Source organism: Lotus japonicus, chromosome 6, assembly GCF_012489685.1.
Source record: "Lotus japonicus ecotype B-129 chromosome 6, LjGifu_v1.2".
In the NCBI taxonomy this organism is placed as follows: Eukaryota; Viridiplantae; Streptophyta; class Magnoliopsida; order Fabales; family Fabaceae; genus Lotus; species Lotus japonicus.
The window spans coordinates 66,953,211-66,978,578 of record NC_080046.1 but is presented as its reverse complement, the minus strand read 5'-3'; the positions used below and the strand labels follow the sequence as shown (position 1 = coordinate 66,978,578).

At 35.8% G+C, this 25,368-nt stretch overlaps 2 protein-coding genes across 2 annotated transcripts; both read left to right on the top strand.

Moving 5' to 3' along the window:
• The first annotated feature begins 1,082 nt into the window (after positions 1 to 1,082).
• Positions 1,083 to 16,237, top strand: LOC130722444 (separase). The gene is made up of 27 exons (XM_057573173.1): positions 1,083 to 1,761; positions 2,164 to 2,341; positions 2,419 to 2,514; positions 2,889 to 3,023; positions 3,120 to 3,472; positions 3,813 to 3,921; positions 4,068 to 4,193; positions 4,914 to 5,174; positions 5,267 to 5,383; positions 5,504 to 5,725; positions 5,840 to 5,950; positions 6,291 to 6,434; positions 6,521 to 6,886; positions 6,972 to 7,061; positions 8,002 to 8,265; positions 8,380 to 8,503; positions 8,600 to 9,397; positions 9,938 to 10,169; positions 10,657 to 10,759; positions 11,928 to 12,101; positions 12,784 to 12,839; positions 12,928 to 13,157; positions 13,262 to 13,496; positions 13,751 to 14,156; positions 14,513 to 14,752; positions 14,885 to 14,972; positions 15,070 to 16,237. Exons 1-27 carry the CDS (start codon positions 1,163 to 1,165, stop codon positions 15,585 to 15,587), a joined length of 6,375 nt encoding a protein of 2,124 aa, XP_057429156.1. The 5' UTR covers positions 1,083 to 1,162; the 3' UTR covers positions 15,588 to 16,237.
• Positions 16,238 to 19,744: 3,507 nt separating this feature from the next.
• On the top strand, positions 19,745 to 23,474 carry LOC130723626 (kinetochore protein NDC80 homolog). Its single transcript, XM_057574735.1, has 4 exons — positions 19,745 to 20,883; positions 21,562 to 21,808; positions 22,099 to 22,245; positions 22,997 to 23,474. Exons 1-4 carry the CDS (start codon positions 19,799 to 19,801, stop codon positions 23,234 to 23,236), a joined length of 1,719 nt encoding a protein of 572 aa, XP_057430718.1. The 5' UTR covers positions 19,745 to 19,798; the 3' UTR covers positions 23,237 to 23,474.
• Positions 23,475 to 25,368: the final 1,894 nt, after the last annotated feature.

The window sequence follows — 25,368 nt, the reverse complement described above, 5'->3', positions numbered from 1 at the left end:
AGGTTCATATAAGTTTTGCTTTTCTAATATATATTGATTGATATTAATATTGATGTATCTAACAATAATAGAGGTAAATTGGATGTGAACAAAACATACTTCATGTTAACGATAAAAAAAATCTTCAAACACGTGAAAGCACTGAGGCAAGTGACAGAACCACGTACATTGCAAAGAGTCTTCTTCCAAAGAGAAAAGTATATAAGTATAATATTCGCCCGCTCTTAAAAAAAATTATACAACATTTTAAATTTAATAAGCATCCACCCTTGGCCACCAACGAAGATGATGATTAATTAACTCAGGTAAGGTGTGTTTAATAACTATTTTTAAATAGGAGGAATTTGCCCATTACCACACGCATATTTATCACACACAACTCAAGCCCAAAGAGCATTAAGATTCGAGATGAGCCCCCAACCAAGCTTCATGACTTGAGACTTGTTGAAATCATGCATACGTCGTACGTCGAAGGCCTAAACCACCCTCTTGCTTAGGGTGATAAAGTTTTTCACAAGCGATTGAGGAGCTTATCAGTTCTATACTTCTATGAGAGGTTCCCCAAATAAAATCTCGCCTAATTTTCTCATGCCCATAACACACCTCCTATAGAAGAAGTTTGGTTTGCATACAGTACGTGGGGAGCACTGCAATGACAGACTTGGCAAGAGTTGCTCTATGCCTGCAAAATCCAACATATGAAAGCACCAAGAAGGGATCCTCTTTTGAGTATGTAAAAAGTTATACTAATAATTCTTGGCTTGGACACACTGGTGGGCTAAATGGACTCCAAGATATCGCCCAAGATCATCCGCGAGGTTAGACATATGCGAGGTGTTTGACAAAGTTGTGTAGAAACATTAGAATTAGCATTCTTTGATAGCTTTTATTTCATTTATACTCATTTGTTTTCATATATCTCTTATTTTTAAAAAATATATTCTATCACATCTCTGTTTAATCCTGACCATTCAAATTCATCTGATGGCTATTATTAATTGCCCTATGTTTATCTCTCTTCTTTTTCTATCTTTCTCATTCTCCTTCAGTTCCCGCAAGTTTGAAATAAAAAGTGGAAACGTTGGCGCCTTGGAAATCAACCTCCCATTCTTCACTTTGCTTCTCCAATCGCACTCGCAGTGCTCATTCTCACTGTGTTGCTATGGCATCACCATCACCCACCGAAGCTTCTCTCATCTCGAAGCTTCAATCCTCCGATTCCACCGGCATCCACGCCCTCGTCTCCGATTACCTCCGTCCCTTCTCAGATCTCAACAACTCCAACTCCAACCAAACCCTAATTCGTTCACTCGCCAAGCGTTTTCTCCCATTTCTCAACACCTCCTTATCCATTCTCCCCAAACGCCTCCCTCGCATTTCCACCAACCTCATCGACGAGTTCTTCCTCGTTTACAGCCTCTGCTTGGATTGCTTGGACGTCGTCTCTTCTCAGTTGGCTTCCAAGCCCTTCCAGGTCCACTTTCAGAGGCTTCGCTTCATCCACTGCTCCGAGGACTGTAGCCGCCTCCGCCACGCCGAGGCTGAGTGCTTGTCGGTTTTAGATAAGCTCCGGTCTGTCAAGAGGAAGGGTAAGATTCTTCCCGAAATTGATAAGGATGGTGGGGATGATAAGGACTTGTGCTCGTTGGTCGTACAGATTGTTGTGAGCATGGTCAGGTGTGCAGCCGCGGACCCGGGTGAAGATGACGGGCAATTCAGGAGGGTACTTCAATTGGTGGAGGAAGTGAGGCCATGGCTCAGGTAGCTCTATGCTTATTGCTGCTTGCTGCTACTATTTTGTCTGTTGGTTTTGCTTGTAAGGGTGTACATAGCTTAATCCATAACATGAAAGTTGGCTTGAGTAAGTAATTATAGCATGAGAACTTATCTAAGAAACTTAGGAATGAATTCAAAACAACTTATTGATGGATAATATGTTACTTTTAAGCTTAACCAAAGTCTTAGTTTAGTGGATTAGTGTTTATATTATCAAGTATTGGTTTCATCTGTCACTTGTTTTAAGAGCCCGGCTCCTATTTTCAATACTGTCTAAGAGAGCCTTCATTTGGGTATTAGTCTTGTTTTTCCCATGGCTGCGTTATTTGTATGCTCCGGACTGATATATGCTACTAAATTACTGGTTTGTACAACTTATTTTTTCAGAGGGTTAGATTCGAATTCTTATGAGAATCTGCATAAGACTTTAGTCATTCACTTGGGTAAATGTGCTTTAAGTTTCTTGGGGAAGACAACATTTTCCGATAGAGATTTGGTGGTTACGTTCTGCTGTACGACATTGACCGAGTATGTGAAATCTTCAGTTAAAGATCAAGTCTTTAAGGTAACCAGTTCCCCCACTTCTGGATATACGCATCTATACATCTTTCACTTACCATCCTGATTAAATTTTAAACGCAGATTGCCCGTAGGATATGCTCTTCGTTCTTTACACAGCAGGAAAATAAATCCTTGTATATCATGGATATACTGGATTGTGTTATGCGTGAGTGCAAGGTAATTTCTACAAAATTCTATGGCTATATTGATCCTGGATCATAATTAGATGGAATATCATTAAATTGTAAGAACATGACTACAAGTAACCTGTAACCATACAAAGCTACTTACTCCAGTCATTGTGGCTTTGTGGCCTAAGTGTCTAGGCCTATCACCATTCAACCTGCCCAGGGTGTTAAAAATTCAAATATCTGTAGGCATCAGACCTTTAGAAGATTTATGGACTTATTTTGTTCATTTGAGGAGTTTTTGGATAAGACCACATTTTTTTAGTAGTGGTTTAGTTTGTTTTTCATCTAAATAATAGTGTTGGTATTTATTTTGCAAGAGTGCCTGATTCTTATATCCATCAACTATATTTATCCTTTCAGGTTGAAGAGGGGAATACTGGAACAGAGTTTGTTGAACTTGTATATTATTGTGTCAATAAATGTCAGACTGCAAATCCAATTTTTTGTTGTAAATTTGCAGAATATCTGAACAAAATAGCAGAGCATTTTAAACAGGTATATTTTTCTTTCGCCAAGGTTTCCTGAGCACTTTTCTTATCTGCAACTATTGTGAACATTTTGTATTTCATTTTGACTGAAGTACATTGGCAGGCTATGGCACCAATTAATTCAATACTGAGCCTTTACTCTGCCGGGCTGGTCATCATTAGCTATGACCAGAAATCCAGGGCTGAAGATCCTAGCAGTGGAAGATTTAAATACTTGCTGGGAACGTTACTTGAGAACGAGCAAGTACTACAGCATTCTCCACCTTCTGATTGTGGGGCTTACCTTTCGTTGTACGTAGAGGCGTTGAAATTTATTTGTGAACCTCTTGCTAAGTCCATTAACTCAGAAAGGAAACAGCTGGTGGTGGACAAGGATGATTTTTCTGCTAAGACTATGCTGTCCACTGTCCAAGATGCTTTTCACACCCTTTGTCAACTTACTCTTTCTAGTCCAAGGTATATCCAAGATATTCAAGTTTATTTTGTTTGAGTACAGTTTTGCAGGCTTGATATACATATCTTTTTATTTTGTTCTATATCTACTGTTCACCAAAAAGGAGTTATTGTTACTTGTCACTCGTCTTAGATGCGAACCTGTTCTGTTTTACTTTGAATTTGCACTTGTCCCATTAATTCTGAAAGTAGTTTGTAAGAGTGTATTTTTTTTGCCATATTGTTTATATATAAGATATCTCAACAGGTTTGAAAGATTAGACCATCTGTTCTTCAGTGATTACTTCTATCTTGTGGCATTTGTCATAATAAATCTCTAAATTTCACTTCTTTCTGGCTGCAGTTTTACATCTGCAAAAAATGGTGATGGATTTGATGAAAAGAGTAGAACAGTGCTCAATGTATCTTTGGCAGCTTTCACCCTTTCCATCAGAAGCAATCTTAAACTCCAGGTTATCCTTGTTATCATCAAATGCTCTTTTGGTGTTATCATTTCTACTATAGTTTTTCCCCACAAATTCTTGAATTTCTGAACAATAATGAGAATGTTATTAGATCTTATGTTTTGAAAACTAATGTTTTTTTACCCGTATTTCAGGAGAGCACACAGTTGGTTAAGCTAATAATCGCCAGCAAATGGATTGAAACAGAAAGATTGAAATACATAATTGCTAGTCTCTATAATATTGCTGTAGTTTTGTACAGAAACAAGCAACCAAAGGAGGTATTCCATTACCCTTTTTTAATAACTGAAATCTGCTATATAATGCAATATCTCATGGAAACATCATATATGTGCTTCTTAAGAATTTCCTAGAGCACTTCATGAGCTCCTTGTAAGGGGGAACCAATATTATCCCTCTGGTTTCAGCACTAGAAGGAATTAGCTATTAGTAAGAGGACTGGACTTCTTGTTAAAGTTGGATATGCTGTGGAATGTAGATAGAATCACTTCATAAATCACATTTGATACATTTGTTAGAAAACCAGTTCAGCCTGAAAGCTTAAGGTATTTAGTAAAGGCCCATGACTGGTTCAGCCTGAAAGCAAGGGGGCGTGTTAGAAATATAACATGAAACTATTCATATGTCTTTAGCTAATAGTTTAAGCTTTTGAAATAGTTGCATCATGACAGACCCAATATGGTTTTTATAGGTTCAAATTCAATAGAAAAGGAAAGTTACAGTTAGAATTGAACTAATGATTGATAATGTTGTATCTCAAAGTAAACATAAATAAACTATAGGCAGAAGCTTCTCAAGTCATGTAATGTAAGACTGCTACATTTGCTTCCATTGATTTACACACTGCAGAATTAAGAAGTGCAGATATTTAGATTGTGGGTGAACATTGAGAATGTGAAAGTGTTCGATCTAAGTAGAAAATTAGAATGGCATATTTTTTGTGCTAACTACTTTTGTTTTTATATGATGGATCACTACAGGCTTCAAAGGTTCTAAACTTGTGTTGTAAAGCATCATGGCTCTGTATTAAATGTCATTGCGGCGATCTGTCGGAAAGTGCTTTGAAAGAGTGTGTAATGGATGCTTGCACAAAAAGTGCTCTACTTTTAGATATTCTCAATGACATCAACAGTCTTAAGATAAGAAAGAAAATGATTGAGATCCTTAAGAACTGGTCCACTGCTAATGATCTGTTTGAGAGGCTTCCAGCTCCTATACCTGTAGTGAAGAAGTGGGTTAAGGTATCATTACATAGCGCTTGTAAGTATTTAGCAGCTTCCTATTTAAGCTTATTTCTTTCCATTGATTGTTATATCATATGGTATGCATGCAGATAGAATGTAGACGTGCAAAGATTGTGGATGAGAGTGTTGATTCTCCCACCTTATACTGTCTGCTGTCTTCTTCTACAGAATTGTCAAAGAGGAACATTGGCATGATATTGGAGCAGGTTCAGCCTCTTTGAGGATATTTTTCATAGAAATTTCATCACATTTTTGCTGCTATATATTTAATGTGATTGGACCTTTCTTCAATACATGTTTTTTCTTTTTTCTTGATGTCTGTTCAGGAACTTACTGCATATGAGGAAATGAGTCTTGAATACCCAGAATTATGTCAGAAAAAGCAAATAAAAATCACGGGTATTCTCCTGCAAGATATATATATCACTCCAGATAGTTGTTTTCAAAAGGCACAAGCTCTAGTTAGAAAGGGAAAGGCATTAAGGTTTTGTGGTGTAGCTGGTGCCAGGGGATGCATCCAGTGTCTGTCAGAAGCAATAACTATTATGGTAAGCTGTTTGGCTCTTCTTGTGCCCCCCTCAAATACTTAACCTATTATCTGTAAAGCACTTTATGTTGGATATGTACACATTCATTAATATGAAGTAATATCACTTCAACAGAAGGAGATTTCTAGTCAGACGAGTACCAATGTGAATCCCATTTATCATCAGTTGTCTGTAGCATACTGCCTACGTGCACTATGCACCCAGGAAGCTGAACCTGATTCAAAGGTACTAAAACGCATATTGGTAATGCTCACTATGTCATTAGACTATTTCTGATTTTTTTTTTCTTCATATTTTTGGGTGGGGAGTTTTCATTTTGATGTCATCACCATTATGTAATTCAAACCAACAGTTTACTTGTTGCTGTACCATAGCGTGGTTCCCCTTATATATATAATAGAGATAGGGAAGCTTTGCTTCATTGATGTATTCTTTGTTCTCCTTGTGTTTTCTTATCATTTTGAAGTGGTTTTCTTATTCTTTGATCTCTTTGTAATCATCTTCGCTTTATCTTGATCTATTTCTTCCTTTATCAACAAGCTGATCTTGGTTTGTCATTAAGCAGCAAATCTTCGAAGATGTCAAGGCTGCTTTGGATCTATGGTTGAGCATTTCTTATCTGGATTGTTTTGAAGAGGGGGAATGTTGTGTGTTGTCTGACAGTACAATGATTCTACTCTACAACATAATCGATTTATTACAACTAAAGGTTTGTTTTTCTTAAATCTCTCTGTTTATGTGGTTACTGCATAAGATTTTAGTGACAGTATTTTGGCTTCAATGACATATCTTCAGGGTTTCATGGAACTCACCAATGATGCAAATCAGCTGGTGATTAGAATGTTTAAGTCAAGGAATGTCTCAATTGAGAAGTGGTTGACTGTACTGTGGGAGAGTAGAAGGCTTAGTCATGCCCTATGTGTTTCTCCTGTCAATGAGGCGTTCATCCTGAACTCATTTTATGGATTTAGTGAACTTTCGAATATTGAATCCTGGATACGCTATCTTCAGGGAAACCAATCATCATTAATAGGGTTTCAACATAATTTCTCTTTTTTGTTTGCAAGCTGTCATTGGAATTCTTGCAGTCATGGTAGCTCTTTTCAAACCGACATCACTGTTGATGAAGTTAAAAAAGCTGCCCTTGAACTGACCTCAAATGTAAGGTTGTTTTGAGACAGAATTTATTATACCTTATTTTTTAGTTAAAATCGTCACTCTGTTCTCTCTGATAATCTTCTCCTAGGTTCCTGTTCCAAGTCATTCCGCTTTTATTGCTGGGTATCTTTACTATGATTTAAGCCAAAGATTCATTGCAACTGGGCATTTAATGGAGGTAAGAAACATTGAATATAATTTATTCTTATATTTCTGATATTGATCATTAGTCTTTAAGCTTTAAAACTGCTATTTGAGTCGTTTCATATTTTTCTTTGGCTAGGTTTGTGAGTTTTTGAGGGGGGGGGGGGCTTCTAAAACCCCTTGTCTAGTTGTTTGTGTGAGTTCCTCCAAATTGGGGGATTTTGCCAAGGGGAGAGCTTACCCTAATACCCTCCCTTCCTCTCAAAGCCTTAGGTGCTGCTTTTTACTTGTGATCAATATCCAACTTGTATATGGTTTCCTAGATTTTAACCTAATAGTTTGGCCTTTTTGAGGTGATATCTTATCAGTGTTTTATCCCCAAGGGTCTACTTGGTTGAGTTGGTGAATAATGAAAATGTATTTGGACTTAATTACATGTAGATGAAAAATAAGAATGTGAAAATATGACGTATGAATGTATCTATACTTGATTGTGTGAAAGTTCTCCTTCCCATTTTCTACTATTGAACCAAGCAGACCTTGATTCTTTAAAAGCAAAACTTTAAAATTCCGCAACTTCAAAATTGTATCATTTAGCTGGGGTAATGTCTTAGTTTTTTTTCTTCAATATCTGATTTTTACTTCATGAAATGAATTCGATACGTCTTATTACTTATTAGCCAAGCGCTCAAGCTTATTTCAATCATTGCTTGTTTGTTTTGTTGTAATTGTCTTAATTGTTGATTATAGGGATGTTAAGCTAGTAGTTGGCAATAAAATGGCTATTATGAGCTCAAATTTTAACTTTACTCACATTTGTAATTTGTTCGTCAAGAAAAAATTTTATATGGAGGGGATGTTTCCCCAATCTATCACGACGTGCCACAAGCACCAATGAAGCCCATCTTTTGATGCCATTATTTGTTCTACACCTCTTGGGCGGCTTTGCAACTTATAGATTTTTTTACTGATAGGCTCTTTCATTCGCAAAAGAAGCTCATAGATTACGCACCAAACTCTTCCATGGGAAGTTTACGCAAAATGTTCAGAAGCAGATTGAAGAGCACAATATCACGACTGATTTCACAAAGAATCTTAGGGATGGTGTGGAGAAAATTGGAGTGAAGATATCAGTTGCCAGGGAAATTTTGCTGTTTGATTCTATATCATGGGACCTAAAAGATAACTATCTTAGTCCGTGGAAAATTCTGCAGTGTTATCTTGAGAGCACTCTTCAGGTTTGACTTCTACTTGTCACACACACACACACACACACACACATATATATGGTATTAAATGTATTTGCAGAAGGCCTGATATCCACTACATTTCAATTTTATATATGCATGCAGGTAGGAATCATCCATGAAGTGATTGGAGACGGAACTGAGGCTGAAACCTACATAAGATGGGGGAAAGCCATATCCTGTTCACTGCAGCTGCCATTGTTTACAGTTTCTTTTTCCTCCCTCTTAGGTATGTAAGTTACTTGCAGTCTTATTTTATTTCGCCCATGGATTGATTTCATTCTTTGATTTGTATGATTTGCCATTTTCTGGTGTGATTTACTAGGAAAACTGTATGTCAAGAAAAGACTCTGGGATTTAGCAGAAGATGAACTTCAATGTGCTGAGCATATTTTAAAGGACAGCAGTACACCATTTTGTTGCTCGAAGTGTAAATTAGCACTCGAAGCTACTCTGTATGAGTATCTTGGAGACTTGTGTCAAAGTAAATTTAGCACTTGTAAAAGGGTTATTTCTGACGAGACTGCAAAAAGTTGGTACACATCAGCTCTGGATAAATTAAACCTTTTTGAATGGAAAAACTCTCTTAGCTGTCCTGATGATTGCAGTGATGGAACTGCAACAGATGTCAAATGTGCTACCGGGAAGACTTGTACTTGCTTTATCATAAAAGAAACTGGTGAAAATGAAATAAGATCCATGAAAGCGGGGCCAGAAACCAAGATGGGAGCCAAACATAATAGAAAGACTAAAAATGTAGCAAAGGTTTTACCGAAGGATTCAAACGTAATAGTTGAGAATAAACCAAGGTTAACTCGTTCTAGATATCGTTCTTCACAGAACCAACATACAAGCACTTCCAGCAAGTCGGAATTCAATGAAATCGTGGGGGGGGATCAGGTTTCTGCTCCGTCTGAAATGCTGAGTCAGAAGGAACCCGTTTTGAGCGAGATAGGTTGCAGCATTTCTTCAAGTGGTCCTATAACATGTGTTTTGTCCAAAATGAGGTGTTGGCAATGTCTTCCATCTGAAGTATTGAAATCTGGGTTACTAGATAATTTTATTAATCTTAAATGGGAGTTCGTTCGAAGGAAACTTTCAATGAAGCTACTCACTCGATTAGGTATGAGAGCCATTTCTCATTTTCTGTTATTTACTCTGCTCATGTAAATTCAAGCATTGTTCATTAGACATCTGCAGCTGGTACATCAACATTTGTTTCTAGATATTTGCATATACATGACCTTTTTTATGTGTAAGGTAAGCCTCTTGAGAATTGCCTTTCACAAATTCTGACATTGTGCTTGCTTTTGCCTTTATATAAGCTCGGGGGCTATATATCTGCATTCCTTCAAAATTAATATGAAAGTAATTGCTTATTGATTTGCTAATCATCATATAGCTTTTGTGATGTCTTCGGTTCCCATCATTTTGTGCATTTTTTTAAATATAATTGATGGGCTTGGCTGCTCATAGTCAGACAAAATTTATTATTAATAATTTTCTATTTAGAATCTGAAGATGTGTTCTTGACTTGTAACTTCAAAATAAAAATTGCAGAAATTTCTCTCCCTCTCTCTTTCCCCCTTTGTGGTTACAGTTATGTATTTTTTATTGCATAGTTATTTTTGGTTCTTTTTCTAATATGACTGTTTATTCACAGTGAAATGCTCTGCATGTCCTGGTCAAATTGATGAAACATGTAAAATTCTTCAAAGGAGCATATCGGTTCTGGTCAGCAGAAACCCATTCCGCGACTTTTCTATCCCTCTAGATTGTTTTCACCATTCGGTTGCAAAGGAGATCCCAGGAGATGTATTTACTATTGAACGTGCAGAAATAATTCATGACATCTGTTGGTATTCTTTGAAGCACTATCATTCCAACTTAATGAGGTATTCATACTAACTAGTATGTTTCATTGTTGTTGAAGCCTGCTTTTGATTCATTTTCCTTTTCTCATTGGAAAATAAATTTATAGGTAGTTAGACAGTGGCATCCAAAATATGCTCATTGTTAGCTTACCTGTAAGATAAGCAATAAAGTAGATTGACTAACTAAATTGATGTGTATATAATAATACTTTACATGTACTCTCTGAAAATAATCGCATCTTACAAATATGGTATTTAATTTGTATGTTTGTAATCAGAATAAATGTGCATGCTTGACATGCAGTATCTTTCAGGTAATCATAAGAAAGTCTTAGTTATAAACAGTGTTCATTTTTTAGAATCTTCTTCCTTAATTTTCTGATCAGCCAGATCCATCTGCTCTTTTGGAAATATTTATTGGATTGTGAATATTTGGTTTCTTAGTTTTCCTACAATATTGTCTACCTTCGGGGATATATTTATAAAGCATGTTGGTTTTTCCTTACAGGAATATTTTTTGTAATCTACCTTCCATCAAGTTTGAAGACCTGGCTTCTTGGCTGATGGTAGCCTTTGTACTCTCTCGAGAGGTTCCTGTAGTTTTTCAAAAGGTCATATTCTCTATTTCAAGCTATTTTCCATGACAATTTTCACTTAATTGGTTCTTACTATTCAGGGTTGTCAATGGCGTGCTATAGCGCCATAGCACTGCGTAGTGGCCGTTGGCCGCTCCTAGTTGTTGCGCAGTTCAGTGTAGCGGCTGTTAAAGCGGAGGAAATAGCAGGAATAGCGGCTCTATTTGGTCGCTATTTTGCGGAACCGGTAAAACCCAAAAACAACCCACTAAAAGTTCATGTGAGAGCTTTTTGGGGAGGTATTTCAAGGTTTTTGCTTCGGAAACATACTGAAAATAGTCAAGTTTGAGGATGAGGAGGAAGTCATATAGAACTTTACTGTTTTTAGACACTTAATTTAGGAATTAGAGACTTAAACTTCTTGGTTACCTTGACTTTTGTTGGTATTAGTATGTTTTATTTAAGACACCTATGACCTTTTAATGTTAATATTAAGTGCCATGAATTTTGAGTATTTTTTTTACCATTTATATGTATATTGTTATTTTATATAAACTATACAAAAAAGTCAATATAGCGGCCATCCCGCTATGCCCTATACCGCAATAGCATTTTTGTGTCTTTGAAAAAAAAAAGCATTTTTGTGGGCCACTATGCGCCGCTATCTGAGATTGACAACACTAATACTATTATTGGGTATGATGTCATAAATATGAACCCCTTAGCCTTTTCCTGATAGTAGATTTATAGTAGTGCATACTTGCATATTACTTGTCCTGATAGCTTTCATAGATTGGAACAAAGTTTAATCTGAAGAATATTCTACTAGGGCTTCTTCTACCATTTTATTATGGTTGAAATCCACATTCTATATGAAAAAGATTCTATATCCTCTGTCATGTTAATAATTGACACTCAAGTATAAGTTGCTGACATAGTAAACCACACGAGCTCTATAAAATATCTAGTTTACAGAATTTTGAGAAATAAATATATTAATATCATTATAAATTTTTATATATCAAATTTTGATATACTTAATCATTACCTGCAATGCACTTTCTAACTTCCATTGTTTTGCTGAGTGCGAATGCATATAGAGTTGCTTAGTCCTGATTCTCAGCTGTTTTATCTCTTCCTCCATCACTCTTCTTTTATCAATTGAGCAGGTTATGACCTTTGTATGCTGATGATACTGTTACAGGTGTCTAAATTACTTGCTGTGATGAATGTAGTTTCTGCCATAAGTGACCAATTTTCTCTACCATCTCTTAGCGACGCTATCGGTGAAAACTATTGGGCTTCATATTTCCACCAAGCTTCCATTGGAACTCATCTTACTTACCAGTTCCTTTCACATTTAACTGGGAGATGCAAGGTACAACCCCTTGTTAATCTTTTACATATCTTCATGTTCATCAATAATGTGGAATTTTATCAATGTCTTATTACAAATATTGACTTTTGAAACCAAACACTAGTCATTGGTCTTGTAAATTCACAAGTAATATACTAGAGTAAATTCTTTCAGCCATGTCGCTGAAAGTGATATGTAGCACAATACAAACCCATGAACAGTTACAATTTTGAAAACATGCATTCACACATAGTACATCAGGTGTTAATGGATCCTAACCAATATATACTTATCGTACATGAATGTTGATTGTCCACACTAACATGACTTATGGGGATGCGTTTGAGATGCACATCAAGGCTGGAGAGGTAGCACAAGTAGAACAACACAGTACAAGTAGCTGTGTCAAAACGCAACTTTCTTTTTATCTGCTGTTTGTTAGTTGATGTATAGAACAAAATGTTTTAGAGGTGCAATCGGAGTTCTGCTGGTATGAGCCCAATTTGGCTTGCTGGTTGTTTTCCTGTTGGTGTTGAATGTTGATGGGGTTTGACCCCTGGTTTTCCAGTAGCAAATATTAAGACACTTTTTCTTGTGCTTCATGATCTATTGTTTCGTCTCATGATCATTTTTAAATCAAACATGAAAGGCATTTTTTGTGCTGTCCAATCATTTAGCAAATCATTTGATTGTTCAATTTCAGGGTCCATATGGCACTGGATCTTCGGACATCAAAGAAGGCACATTCGACTCACTTAGGTATAGTTGTTCTTATTGCATAATAAAGCAAAGAATCAAATACAGCCTGGAGCGATGTTCCAATTGTCTGTGTTACTTCATGTTGCAGGCTTGTGCCTGATGCCACAGTAGATCTTGCAGAATATGTGAAAAGATTTTTGGCTGGTCTTCCGTCTACAACAATCATCTGTATAAGTTTGCTCGGATGTGATTATACTAGTTTACTGCAGGAATTGTTGCCTTATCCTAAGCGTGTTCAAGCATGGATGCTGGTATCACGACTGAGTTTTAAGAATGAACCTGTTGTGATGTTACTTCCACTGGATTCTATTTCCCAAGGTATATATATAGCTTCTGTAGGCACATGTATACATAATCTCATATAAGTATTAGCCTTATGAAGTTTAGCAAGGTAGTTTATAACTTTTTATTACCTGCTTCAGATGAGGATGATCCAAGTACAGGTTCAAAAAATTCTCCCAAGTGTGAGAAACCTAGAGAAGACTGGCATTGCCCTTGGGGCTTTACATTGGTTGATGATATTGCTCCAGGCTTCAAAGCAATTTTGGAAGAGAACTATGCATCAACGACATCTCCCTTGGAAGATACAACAGAGAATAGAATGTTATGGTGGAACCGAAGAAAGAACCTTGATCACCGTCTTGATGAATTGCTGAGGTACAGTACCTCCGATTTCATTAGTTGATTTGCCTGAACTTTGATTTGAGAATGTGCCCTGCATTTTTTTGCATCCTTTCTGCATAGTTTAACAGCTTCTACTCACTGCAATACTTGCTTTATCTATTCTTTATTAAGGAACTCAAATTTAAACTAGTATTATGCACAATGGAATCATTGACTAGATAGAAATAATTTAAATTTTTTAGATACTGATTGTTATCTCTCCTGTTGTAATTGCCATACCTTACCAGGAACCTTGAAGATTCGTGGTTTAGTTCATGGAAATGCTTGCTTCTTGGAGAATGGCTTAACTACAAAAAAATTGACTCAGTGCTTAAGAATCTTGTAAAGGATTTAAGATCTAAATGTAAATTGGATGTAGATGAGGGTCTTCTTAAACTAATTCTTGAAGGCTCCAAGTATATTTGTGAAGGAAAAACATTGGTTTCATCGTTATGCTCAAAGAAAGACAGCTATATTGCTAAGGTAGGCTATTGTGATGAAGCCAGGAGTGGGATGTTATTAAATGCAGCCAATGGATTTGGAATGTTCTCTGAGGTTGCTTTTCAACTATTAAATGAAGCAATAAATATGCTGGAAGTGGATGACTCTATGAATAGAGAGCCTATAATTCTTGTGCTGGATTATGAGGTGCAGGTAAGTGGATTATTTTACTTAATAAATATGTAGTTATGGGTTAGGTCTAAGCAATAAGTTCTACTATTTGGATGATTTAGAATACATCATTTAGTAATATGGTAAATTAATAAAATGCTACTTTTTTAAGATTCATTTCAATTTTCTATTTAAAACCAGGTATTGGTTTCTGTTTCTTTCATATTCTTATTAAACGATATATATGTGCTTTATAACTAACGTTCCCAGTACTGGCAGCACTATTTTCAATAGCTATATTCATATTGCATTTATGTATTTTTGTTTTAATCTGGAGTGTATTGTGTTCTTATCCTGTTAATACTGACTTCAATAACAAAGCTATGCGACTGTAACAGATGCTTCCTTGGGAAAATTTGCCCATACTAAGGAACCAGGAGGTTTATCGCATGCCTTCAGTTAGCAGCATCTCTGCTCTTCTTGATAAAGGCTGCAACCATGAGGAACTAGGGGAAAGGAGTTTAGTACCCTTTCCTTCAATAGATCCACTAGATGCTTTTTATTTATTAAATCCAGATGGTGATCTTGGCGGCACTCAAATTCAGTTTGAGGATTATTTTAGAGGTCAAAACCTGGAGGTATTTTATCAGTTTGAATTCGATAAGAATGAAATGAACGAAATGCTACATATTTTTTTGTTCCTGCTAATTATTTTATCTATACATCTCCTGAATCATGTCTTCTTTTCTCATCTTATTACTACTCAACAGGGAAAGGCAGGTTCTAAGCCCACTGTCGAAGAATTGGCTTCAGCATTGAAAAGTCATGACCTTTTTATATATTTTGGGCATGGAAGTGGTAAAGCTTGAAGAAATATCTTAAATAATACATATAGTGTAATACATTTGTCATTCTCTGTTTTTCTATTTACAAGGGTGATTAAATTTCTGCACAGGCGCACAGTACATTCCCAGGCATGAGATTCAGAAACTAGAGAGATGTGCTGCTACGCTTCTGATGGGGTGCAGTAGTGGTTCGTTGACATTACATGGGAGCTATGCACCGCAAGGTATTCCCCTGTCATATCTGCTGGCTGGTTCTCCAGCCATAGTTGCCAATCTGTGGGAAGTGACAGACAAGGATATTGATCGATTTGGTAAGGCTATGTTTGATGCCTGGTTGGAAGAAAGATCTTATCTTCCAGTAGAATGCATGCAATGCAACTTATTATCAGAAGAATTTGAGGCCATGAACTTGAAGGGTGGTAAGGGTAGACCTAAGAGGAAAGTTCCAAGGAAGAAAGTGCAAGAGTTGGCTGCTGAGAGTGATTCGCCTAAAATCTGTGGTCACAGACGCAAAATTGGAGCTTTCATGGGCCAGGCACGTGAAGTTTGCACCCTTCCTTACTTGACAGGGGCATCTCCAGTTTGTTATGGTGTTCCTACTGGAATTTGGAGGAAGAAGAATATTTAGCCTTACCACCCCTCTACATCCCACTGAATGTTTATGAAAGAAGGAGCATTGAGTCATCTATGAAGATTTGCTATGTGGGTGTTGAACTAAAATCAACAAGTACACCTTCGCTACGTGGCTTGATCCCAACTGACCGAGTCAACTTACTACACAATAACTAACTTCTAACTGTCCAATAGAATGGACCCCAGGCATATGGGAGCATACATACTTTGAGACTTCATTCTCCCCAAGAAGCAAGTTAGAATCTTGCATGGGGTGTCTGTTATTTAATTAGATGACTTTAGTGTAAGCTTTCTGTAATGATAAAGGCAGTTGGAATCACAGAAGCTGGCTTCACACTTACTGGGGCAATCCTTGTCATGAGAAGAGCATGGTGGGGGGTATTCAATATAAATTGATAAACTGATTATATAGTTACACAAATGGATATTCCATCCAATGTATAATTCTTCTTTGATAACATTTCTAGACACAATTGACAGAGTGCAATTACAGTGCAATCCGAGTTAAACAGATAATGTAACATTAGTTTGTCAAAAAGGTTGTTTTCTTACTTTTTAAATTTCAAATGTATCTCTTCCTCTTGTAAAAAAAAGAATCAAATGTATCTCATTTTAATTTACCTTTTCATATTCAAGTCAAGATTACTAGAATAAATTTATTTTTATGATTTGAAAATTGGATTGGGATCCTCTTGTGAAAACTCGTTCATGTTCTCTCATGTTGACCTTTTGTGTTTATCTCTTAATGTGTAATAAATAAGTGAAATTCTTTAAATATTAATGAAGAGAGATAAACATAATATTATACTTGATATTCTTATTTCACTTATTTGACATATGAGAATCAAAATCCGTTATTCTAAATTTAATTTTTGCATTATACTTTGATTGAGATTTATCAAGTGAGGATGAAATTTTACATCTTGCCAAATTAGAGACTAGTTTGTGATTTGAAAGTGTTACGACTTACGAAATTAACTTTTAACTTAGGCGAGAAAACTAAAAACAAAATAAAATTCACATGTGAAACTCAGGTCCCACAACAAGCATTCATTCACTTCAAATTTAATTTCAAAAAAAAAATTGCATTCTTTTATATTTCTAAATTAAATACAATTGATTAAAAATTAAACACGAAATTAATAAGTTTTTCACATGAGAAAATAGGAGATGCCCTGACAGTGTAAACTTATTTTACACATGCACCCAATTGATTTCCGCCACATCAGCAATTTATTAATTTACTAATTAAAATTAAAAAGATTTGTTACTACTTAGTCTTATGTGGCATAATGTGATTGGACGTCAGTGTAAAACTTCTTTACACTGACAGTGCATATCCATTAATCTCTTTTCACATTCTCATCTTTATTTACTTTATTTTTTCATTAATTTATTCATCATCATTGTACATAATTTTTTAATTTTCAGTTCTATTAGTGTCTCAGTTTTTCAATTAACTATTAACTATCAAGTTTTTCCTACCTTTCAATTTTATAATATTTATAGTAAGTAACTCTCTCTAATTATATAAATTTAAAATATTTTTTAATAATTTCACACAATGCTTATCTTGTGTCTATGATTTAACATCTTGTTCATTTTCTACTGTAATTAAAAAGTAGTTTTTCTCATTTTTTTATTTCATTTTGGGTTAACACATTTGAATGCTTAATATTTATTTTACTATGACTAACACAATAGTCAATACTTCAAAAACATGATACTTTTTTTTTGAAATAAAAAAAAAAACATGATATTATCATAATGGAAATAACAATTGTATTTTATTGAACAACTAATATATCATGAGTGCACAAATATGACGATAAAAAATATAAATAGCATAAGTAGAAGTTGGATGGTAAAAAATACTTTCTAAAAAAATCACTCCCTTCTATCCTCATTTTTTTGGTTTCTTAGCTTTGAATCTATTTTCAATATTGACAGTGGGAGAAGAGTTAAAATTGAATTAAGAGAATTTTGGAGACTAAATTGATGCGAAAATTTCATGTGGACAATTATATCTAATCATAATTGGCACGTGATTAGGTAAAAAAATATTTCAAAATTGCTTTATGAGGTCAGAAGGAATCCTTGAACCACCCACAAGGAAGAGCGACATGTCGTCCGATTCGCTGTGGGAACATTTGAAACACAGAAGTCTTTCATCATCACTGTGTAATTTTTGGTGGGTTCCTATTCGCTGCCTTTGCTGAGTTGAGGGAAAGAAGTAGAAACTTCCTGAAAGAGAAGTTTTATGTTCTTATGAGGTCCCAAAATTGATTTGAAATTGAATTGAATGTTTTGCTAATGATTTTAGAGTTTTTGACTAATGATTTTAATTTTGTGTAGGTCTGAAAGGTAGAATCTGAATAACTTTCTTCTTCTTGCTACTGAAGCCATCTTGAGCAGTGAAGACTTAATACCAGAATCTGAAGATCAAGTTTTGGACTTTGTGAAGATTTGGGTGGATGAACAAACTTTCTCCTCTCTGGATAAGAGAGGGAAGTTGATAGATGAGCTGCGACAGTTTATTTTTCTCCGAAACCTTTATGTGTATCATATACAGACACTTGCCAATGACCTACAACCTATTTTGCAAAACCAACCCCACCCAGACCCAGAAAGACTTTCGCCCTCTAATAAATTTTGTTCAATTCAAATCTCCTAACGATTAAGATCAGATTACAACGTTTAAAAAAAGCTTCCACAGTAACAGGTTTTATTTTCCTCAACTGAGCTAAAGCAGCATCCACAATAGCACCATAGTTGTAGCAGGAGTCGAATCTTGAGCATCAAGCCGCAACTTCTTATCGTTTGAGAAGTTGTGTTTCTTTCATCATGCATAGAAATCGAAAGTATGAGTGAATACATGTGTCACTTAACTAAAGTTAACTACATAAACCAGGTAAAATAACCGGCACGTGACACCCTTTGAAGTTTAACAATCACCGTCACCAATTCATTATTCCTACAAATTTAATCTAACACAACATCCAATTGAGTCCGTCAAAAAAAAAACTTTCTAATTGAGTTTAATGGACCGTCGGCGTAACATCCAATCATTGTATGACACATAGGTTAAACTATTACATTTCATTTTTATTTAAATTAAAAATTAATGTCATATTTAATGATGTGACGGAAGTATCTTTAATTTTTTTCCTTGTTGTTTTTATTGATATTTTTTTATATTGGAAAGATTTATTGATTATTTTGCTATGTATCAAGTATCAATGACGTAGCCGACGCTAAAAAAAGTTTTGATTTTATTGCCACTTACATGTATTTCTACACCACATAATACCTAAAATATCCTTCAATTCTGCACTTACAAATTGCAGTATAACCGTATAACTTCTGGAAAAAGTAAGAAGTTTTTACGTATATTGTGCTCATGTTTGGTGCGCTTATAGTCTCAAAAATCAAAACTTGAAGAAGAATATGACCTGAAAAAACACAAAAAATTACATTGCTTCTAAGATGAAAACGATGTTGAAATGGAAACGCAAAGAACCAACAAATCAAACACATAAACGATGAAAGTGATGAACAACAATGAAGAGACTACAATAGAGAGAAGAAACACATCTTGATGGGAGAGAGATAATAAAAATGGAAGATGAAGAAGTGTGGTGTTTGGATTCATCTCTCTCCATAATGGCAATGTGAGTGACAAAGAAGGATTCCATACGATTTCAAATGAGAGTGAAATCTAATAAACACATCGAGTGACGAAGAAGAATTCCATACGGTTTCAAATGAGAGTGAAATCTAGTAAACGCATCACTTAAAACAATTTTCAGGACAAAAACTCAATTTAACTAGGACCCTGTTCGGGATAGTTTTCAGTAAGTTTTTAAATTTCTTAAAACAAATTAACTATTAACTAAGAGATAATATAAACGTAAAAAAAAAAGTAAGAGATCATATTGTAAATAATAAAACTTTTATTTTCAGAAATAAAATATTTTAGCAAAAATATAAAAACCACCACATTTAATACATTGGTTATTTTCTACTGGTCCAACTCACATGTACCATAGCGGAGTCACCGAAATAATGTGTTTAGAGAGTAGGGGCAAAAATGTGAAAACATGATAATAAAGAGCGGGAATTCGAAACACTGAAATAAAACTCCGAAACCGAAAGTAAACTGAAAAAGAAATTCAAAATTCAAAATTGAAAATTGAAGCAGCGAAGATGAGACCTAGCGGCCCCGTTCGCCGGCAACCGAAGGACTCCTTCATCCCTCCACCGCCGACACCCTCCTACCGCCCCCGCGACTCCGATGCCAGCAGCCGCCCCTCCTCCGTCGGCATCGGCGCCCGTCCCACTCTCGACCTCTACAAGGAGCGCTCGTTCCAACAATCAGCGGTTTCCACCATCAACTCGTTCCTCGCTTCCCATAACTTCCCCATCACGTTCAAACCTGCATCATCTCCTTCCTCCAAAGACATCCATGAAACCCTCAAGTTCCTCCTCTCTCTCCTCCTCGATTCCCCTTTCAAACTCGAAGACGATCTTCCCTTCCTCCTCAAGCGTCTCAATTACCCTTTCAAACTCAACAAATCGATCCTCAAATCTCCGGCAGCGCCGCACCAGTGGCCAACGTTCCTCGCTCTCCTCCACTGGCTTGTCCAGATCTGCAAATCTCTCCACCATAACCTCTCGATTTCTTCCCCTTCACCTCTCCATAATAACCTCCTCTTGACCTACACGCTCAACAGCTACCTCCACTTCATCCGCGGCGATGACGACGCTGTTGACAATCTCGACCAGCAAATCCGCGAGAAGATCCTCCATGAGAAGGCCCTTGCTCAGGAGAAACTCAAGTCCACCATGGACGCTGCTGCTGCCTTGGAGGCGGAACTGGAGAGGCTCAGGAACGCGCCTTCGCAGCGGGAGTTGCTTGAGAAGGAGAAGGCTATGCTGGAGGATGATGTGAAGAAGTTCCACAAGATTATTGAGGAGTTTTCGTTGAAGATTGAGGCTATGGAGAAGGTGTTGGCGGAGAAGGAGAAGCAGCTTGAGGCTAAGGTTGGGGAGAATGCGATGATTTGCGAGGAGAATGGGGAGCTGAAGAGGAGGGTGGAAATGCAAACGTTTAATGTCAGAGATGTGGAGCGGATGAGGAAGGAGTTGCAGGCTGTGGAGAGGGATATCGGGGAGGCTGAGCTTGCTAGGAATACATGGGAGGAAAAGTGTTGGGAAACTGACGCTGAGCTCGGCCACAAGGTCAAGGACCTGGAGGCACTCGCAATGGATGGTAACCAGGGCCTTAGAAGGTTAGTGTCTTCTTACTCACCTCTCACTGCCACTTAGTTATTTGTTGTAGTATCCGTTTGTTTTTGTAATTTATAGTATATAAACATCATTACCAATTGAATGTGCTCTGAGCCTTTGATAACACATGTTCATTGTTCACTGTTATGTCTATTAGCTACTGGTCTCCCATGAATTATTTCTGATATTGAATGTTTTCTAGTTCTACTAATGTAGAATGGAATGAAATGAAATGAGATGGAATGGAATGGGTTAGGTAGAATGGAATGGAATAATAGTGTTGTTTCAATGGAAATTGTAATAATGGGATAAGATATTGGGTAGAAAGTGATGCATTCCATTCTATTTCATATCATCTTAAGCAATTCAAACAATCAATGGAACATTTAAGTATGTGATAAAAAAATATTTGTTCCATTTCATTTCACCTGAATTCTAGGGGAAGAGAGAGTAATTTATTAGATGGAGTGAAGGATGGAATTTATTCCGTCATGTTCCATTCTGCTTCATCTGATGTTAGATAGTTCAAACAAAAGAACAGTTAATGATTGATTTCACTCCATTTGATCACTTTCAGACTTCAGTCAATCCAAACATAGATAATGGTATAGCCTTGAATCAATTCTGACATTGGTTTTCTGTCTCTGTCACAAACATGCTCTTTTTTGTGCTGATTCTAGGCTGAAGATCGGCAATGGTGTTCAATATCAGTTGAATCCCAAGGGAACTACGCCTGCTGAGATAATGGGCATTGATTACAAAGTCACACTGAAGCCTGCACTTAACTCCTTTGCTGATGAGATCAAGAAAAATTCTATGGGGAAATTGGAAGAGTCAATTTCCCTTCGGCAGAAGTCGAACGAAAATGCTGCTAGGCTTGAGGGGAAAAGAAATCAGCTTGCAGCAATGCAGTCATACATTGATGAAGTAAGTGCTTTGCATCATGTTTAGCACTAATCTTAAGACTTAGTTTTCACTATGTTTACTTTGCAGATACAAGTTGTTCTGTTGTATAACTTGAATATTTAGATGGGAAATCTGAATTGTATTGATGACCAATCAAGTTGATACACACCTCTACTTCCTTTTTTTCTGGCAATATTTTTGAAACACTCTTTTGTAGAGTTAGATGGGTTTAAGAAACAAGAGTCATCTTGCCTTGTGAAGTGTGAAGACTTGTTTGACTTTATTTTCTACTGCTTGTCATTATCTGCCAGATGGAAGCTCAAATGAACATCATGAAGAAGGAAACACAGGACTACACAGGTAGATGTTCTGCTGAAGCTCAGAAAATGTTGGAGGATGTCCAGCTAGCAGATCATGACTTGGACAATATGGAAAGGGAGGTAGCTGAGGTTTTAAAGGTAAATTCTGGGTTATTTTTTTCTTCAATAATCAATTGAGTTTGAAATGCTAAGAGTTCTTCAAGAGATTGAACATTTGTCTGTCATTATATCTTTGTTTCAATAACTGTGGAGTGGCAAGCAAAGTTCGCTGTAAACTCCTCATTGATCAGCCTATTTCTTACTAGTAATGTTTTTGAGTTAATTCTTATTTATCTTGATGCTACCCATTAGTATGTAATCTTTTTTGGGGGGATCAGACTACATGCAGTGCACAAATGAGTGCTAGTTTGCGAGCACCGAAGAGCATAAGTATTTGTTATATCCTTTGTTATGTTTTGCCTAGTCCTTTTCAGCATAAGTATATTTTGCTGCTTCTTATGTTTTGCTTAGTTTTTGTTCTAGCCCTTTGTTATGTTTTGCCTAGTCCTTTTCAGCATAAGCTTTGGCATACCTGGATCCAAACAGCCAACAGGGAGTATGTAGTGTATGTACTATGTAGCTATATATTTGTAGTGTGTGTGTGTGTAGAGAGGGAGAATGAACTGATTCAAGGGATATCAAGCTTGGTAACAGGGCTAATTCAATGTGAAATGTATACATGCCGGTCTTTTATCTGCCGAATCAGTATAATTATGTAATAAACGCATTTGGAAAGAAGATATATGTGAGCTTTTCCAATCTTCATTAACATGGCTGCTAGCTTTTGGTTAAAATTAGCCTGATTCATGTGATGAAATTTTATCTAATGAACTTCATTATTTTTGTCAAGGCCTCTGAGTTGAAGTTGCAAGAAGCAACCAAACAAAGTGAAGAAGAAATTCAAGTGCATGCTCGCAAACTCTTTAAGTTGGTTGATTCAGTCTCGCAATACAAAGAACATGTGGGTACTAAAGTTTCAGAGATGAAGAGGGACCTATCTGAAACTGCAAATGCTGTCTCAGAAACATACCAAGGTTCATTCTCAGCTGAATTTGGTAGAGTATTCAATGCAACCCGCCAACTTGAGTAAAAAAATTAGGTGAAACATAGTGTGTGTGTGTATATACCTTCTCCATGGCACTTTTTTCTTTTCTGCACACTGCAACTGTTGCTTCATTTAGTTTTCCGTTTTTATTATTAATTGCTGGTTATGTGAACCATTTGATCAATGAAGCTCTACTTTGATGACAAGTGATGTATTTCTCCAAACAATGTTACGCCCGCACACTTATACGTGCATTAACTCAAGGAAGATATAAAGCTTATCACTTTCCTGCAAAACAAAAAGGTATAAGGCGGAACTAGGATATAAAAATTGAGGGTGCCAAAATTATAAGATTTCAATTCAGCATTTTTTTTTTTTGATAAGCTTCAATTCAGCATGTATATATAATATAAAAATAAAGATTAAACTAATTCATATACTTTGAGGTTTTTTTTTGTTACAATATAGTGAGAATTTATTATAAGTTAGAATAATAATCTTAAAAATTTTACATTTCCTTTTTTTAATATTCTTGTACCTTTAAGTAACATTTTTTATAACTGTTCTCACACATCTTTTATTTGAAAAAGAATGTAAATTTTTACTCTTAATTATTAATTTTTGAGAAAAATTTATCACATTCAAATGTTGTTATCTTAAAAATAAATAAATATTCTCAATATTTTTTTTACCTTTAAACGTTATTTCATTTTTAATTATTTTGACAATACTTTTTATCTGGAGAAAATCATCCAATTGAAATAGTTACTAATAGGCTAGTTAAATCTTAAATAATGAAAAAAATAGCAAGGCAGGATTCCAGGTTAGCAAGGCAGGATTCGAACCTGGAATCTTGCATGAAAATTGGAAAGTACTAACCACTGGGGCTCTGAAAGTTATTTGTTATAAGATGCATATTTATAGTACATATACAAGAAAGTTTATAAAGTTAACACTTAACATAGTTCCGCCTAAACACAAATGAAGAAAAGGAAATGAGAAAACACTTGAATAGCAATTATTATTAAGTCACATAATCATACGTCGAATAATTTATGGAGCACCACCTAAACAATGAGACATTGGTAATCAGTCATGTCAAAAGACATGAAGAGGAAGGTAATCATGCATCTAATATCCAGTCAATTGTCATCAGATTTCAAAAGGAATTGACATATATTGTCCATTGGACATTGTGTTACTTCAATCAAACATGTGAAATTACGACACGAACAGCAGTGGTTGTGTAAAACTGCAGAGAATGCCTTCACACTTGCTAGTTGCTGTTAAGCATGCAGAGCTTTGCAATCTTAAAGGAAAAAAAAAAGTTGGTTTATTCTATAGATTTGACTTGCCTTAGACACAATTGATCTACTGACTACAAATCATCCAACTGTTTTCTTAATAGCAACAAGGAAGAAAGATCATGAGTTCTATACTCAGTAATGCTAGATTTTTTATCATAACTACAGGTATGTTAGAAAGAAAAAAAGGTTACAACAAGCTGACAGGTTCAGTTTCTTAAGACGAGCTTCATTAATTTTAACTTTGCAGCAGACATAGGCATTGAATCATTAATTTGCATATCTAATGAAAGGAAGACAAAAATTAGAATACCAATTTGCATAAGTAACTTGGTACTATTGATAAATGGGCATAAAACTCACTTGAGGAATAACTTTGACCCCAGCAGCATGAGCCTTAGCTACCAATTCCCTTGTACAATCACCCCAGTAAATTTGCAAGACAGCTACTTTTTCATCCAGAATCACTTTCAAGTTTTCCTCATAAGGAAACGCCAGAACCAAACCAACCCCAAACGGTTTATCAGTTAAGGTTCTGGTTTTCTTTATAAGCTCCCTCATGTAATCTGGTGAATCCTGATATGATAGAAGAAAACTCTGACAGATTAAGTGATTAACAAGTAATGTTTACCCTTCATAATAAGGAACTGCTTCTACTATAATTAAATTAACATGTCTACACTGTACTTTAAGTCCATGTTAATTTTGAAATCCTTCTAGACTTGATTTGATTTTGCATTGAACCTACTGCTCATGACTCTTATTAAAGTGTTAATATTATGAATTTTTATTTCAACTTTAGTATCATGATAAGATTTACATTATATTTTTCTATCTATGCTATATATTTTTTATGAATATGTATATGTTTAA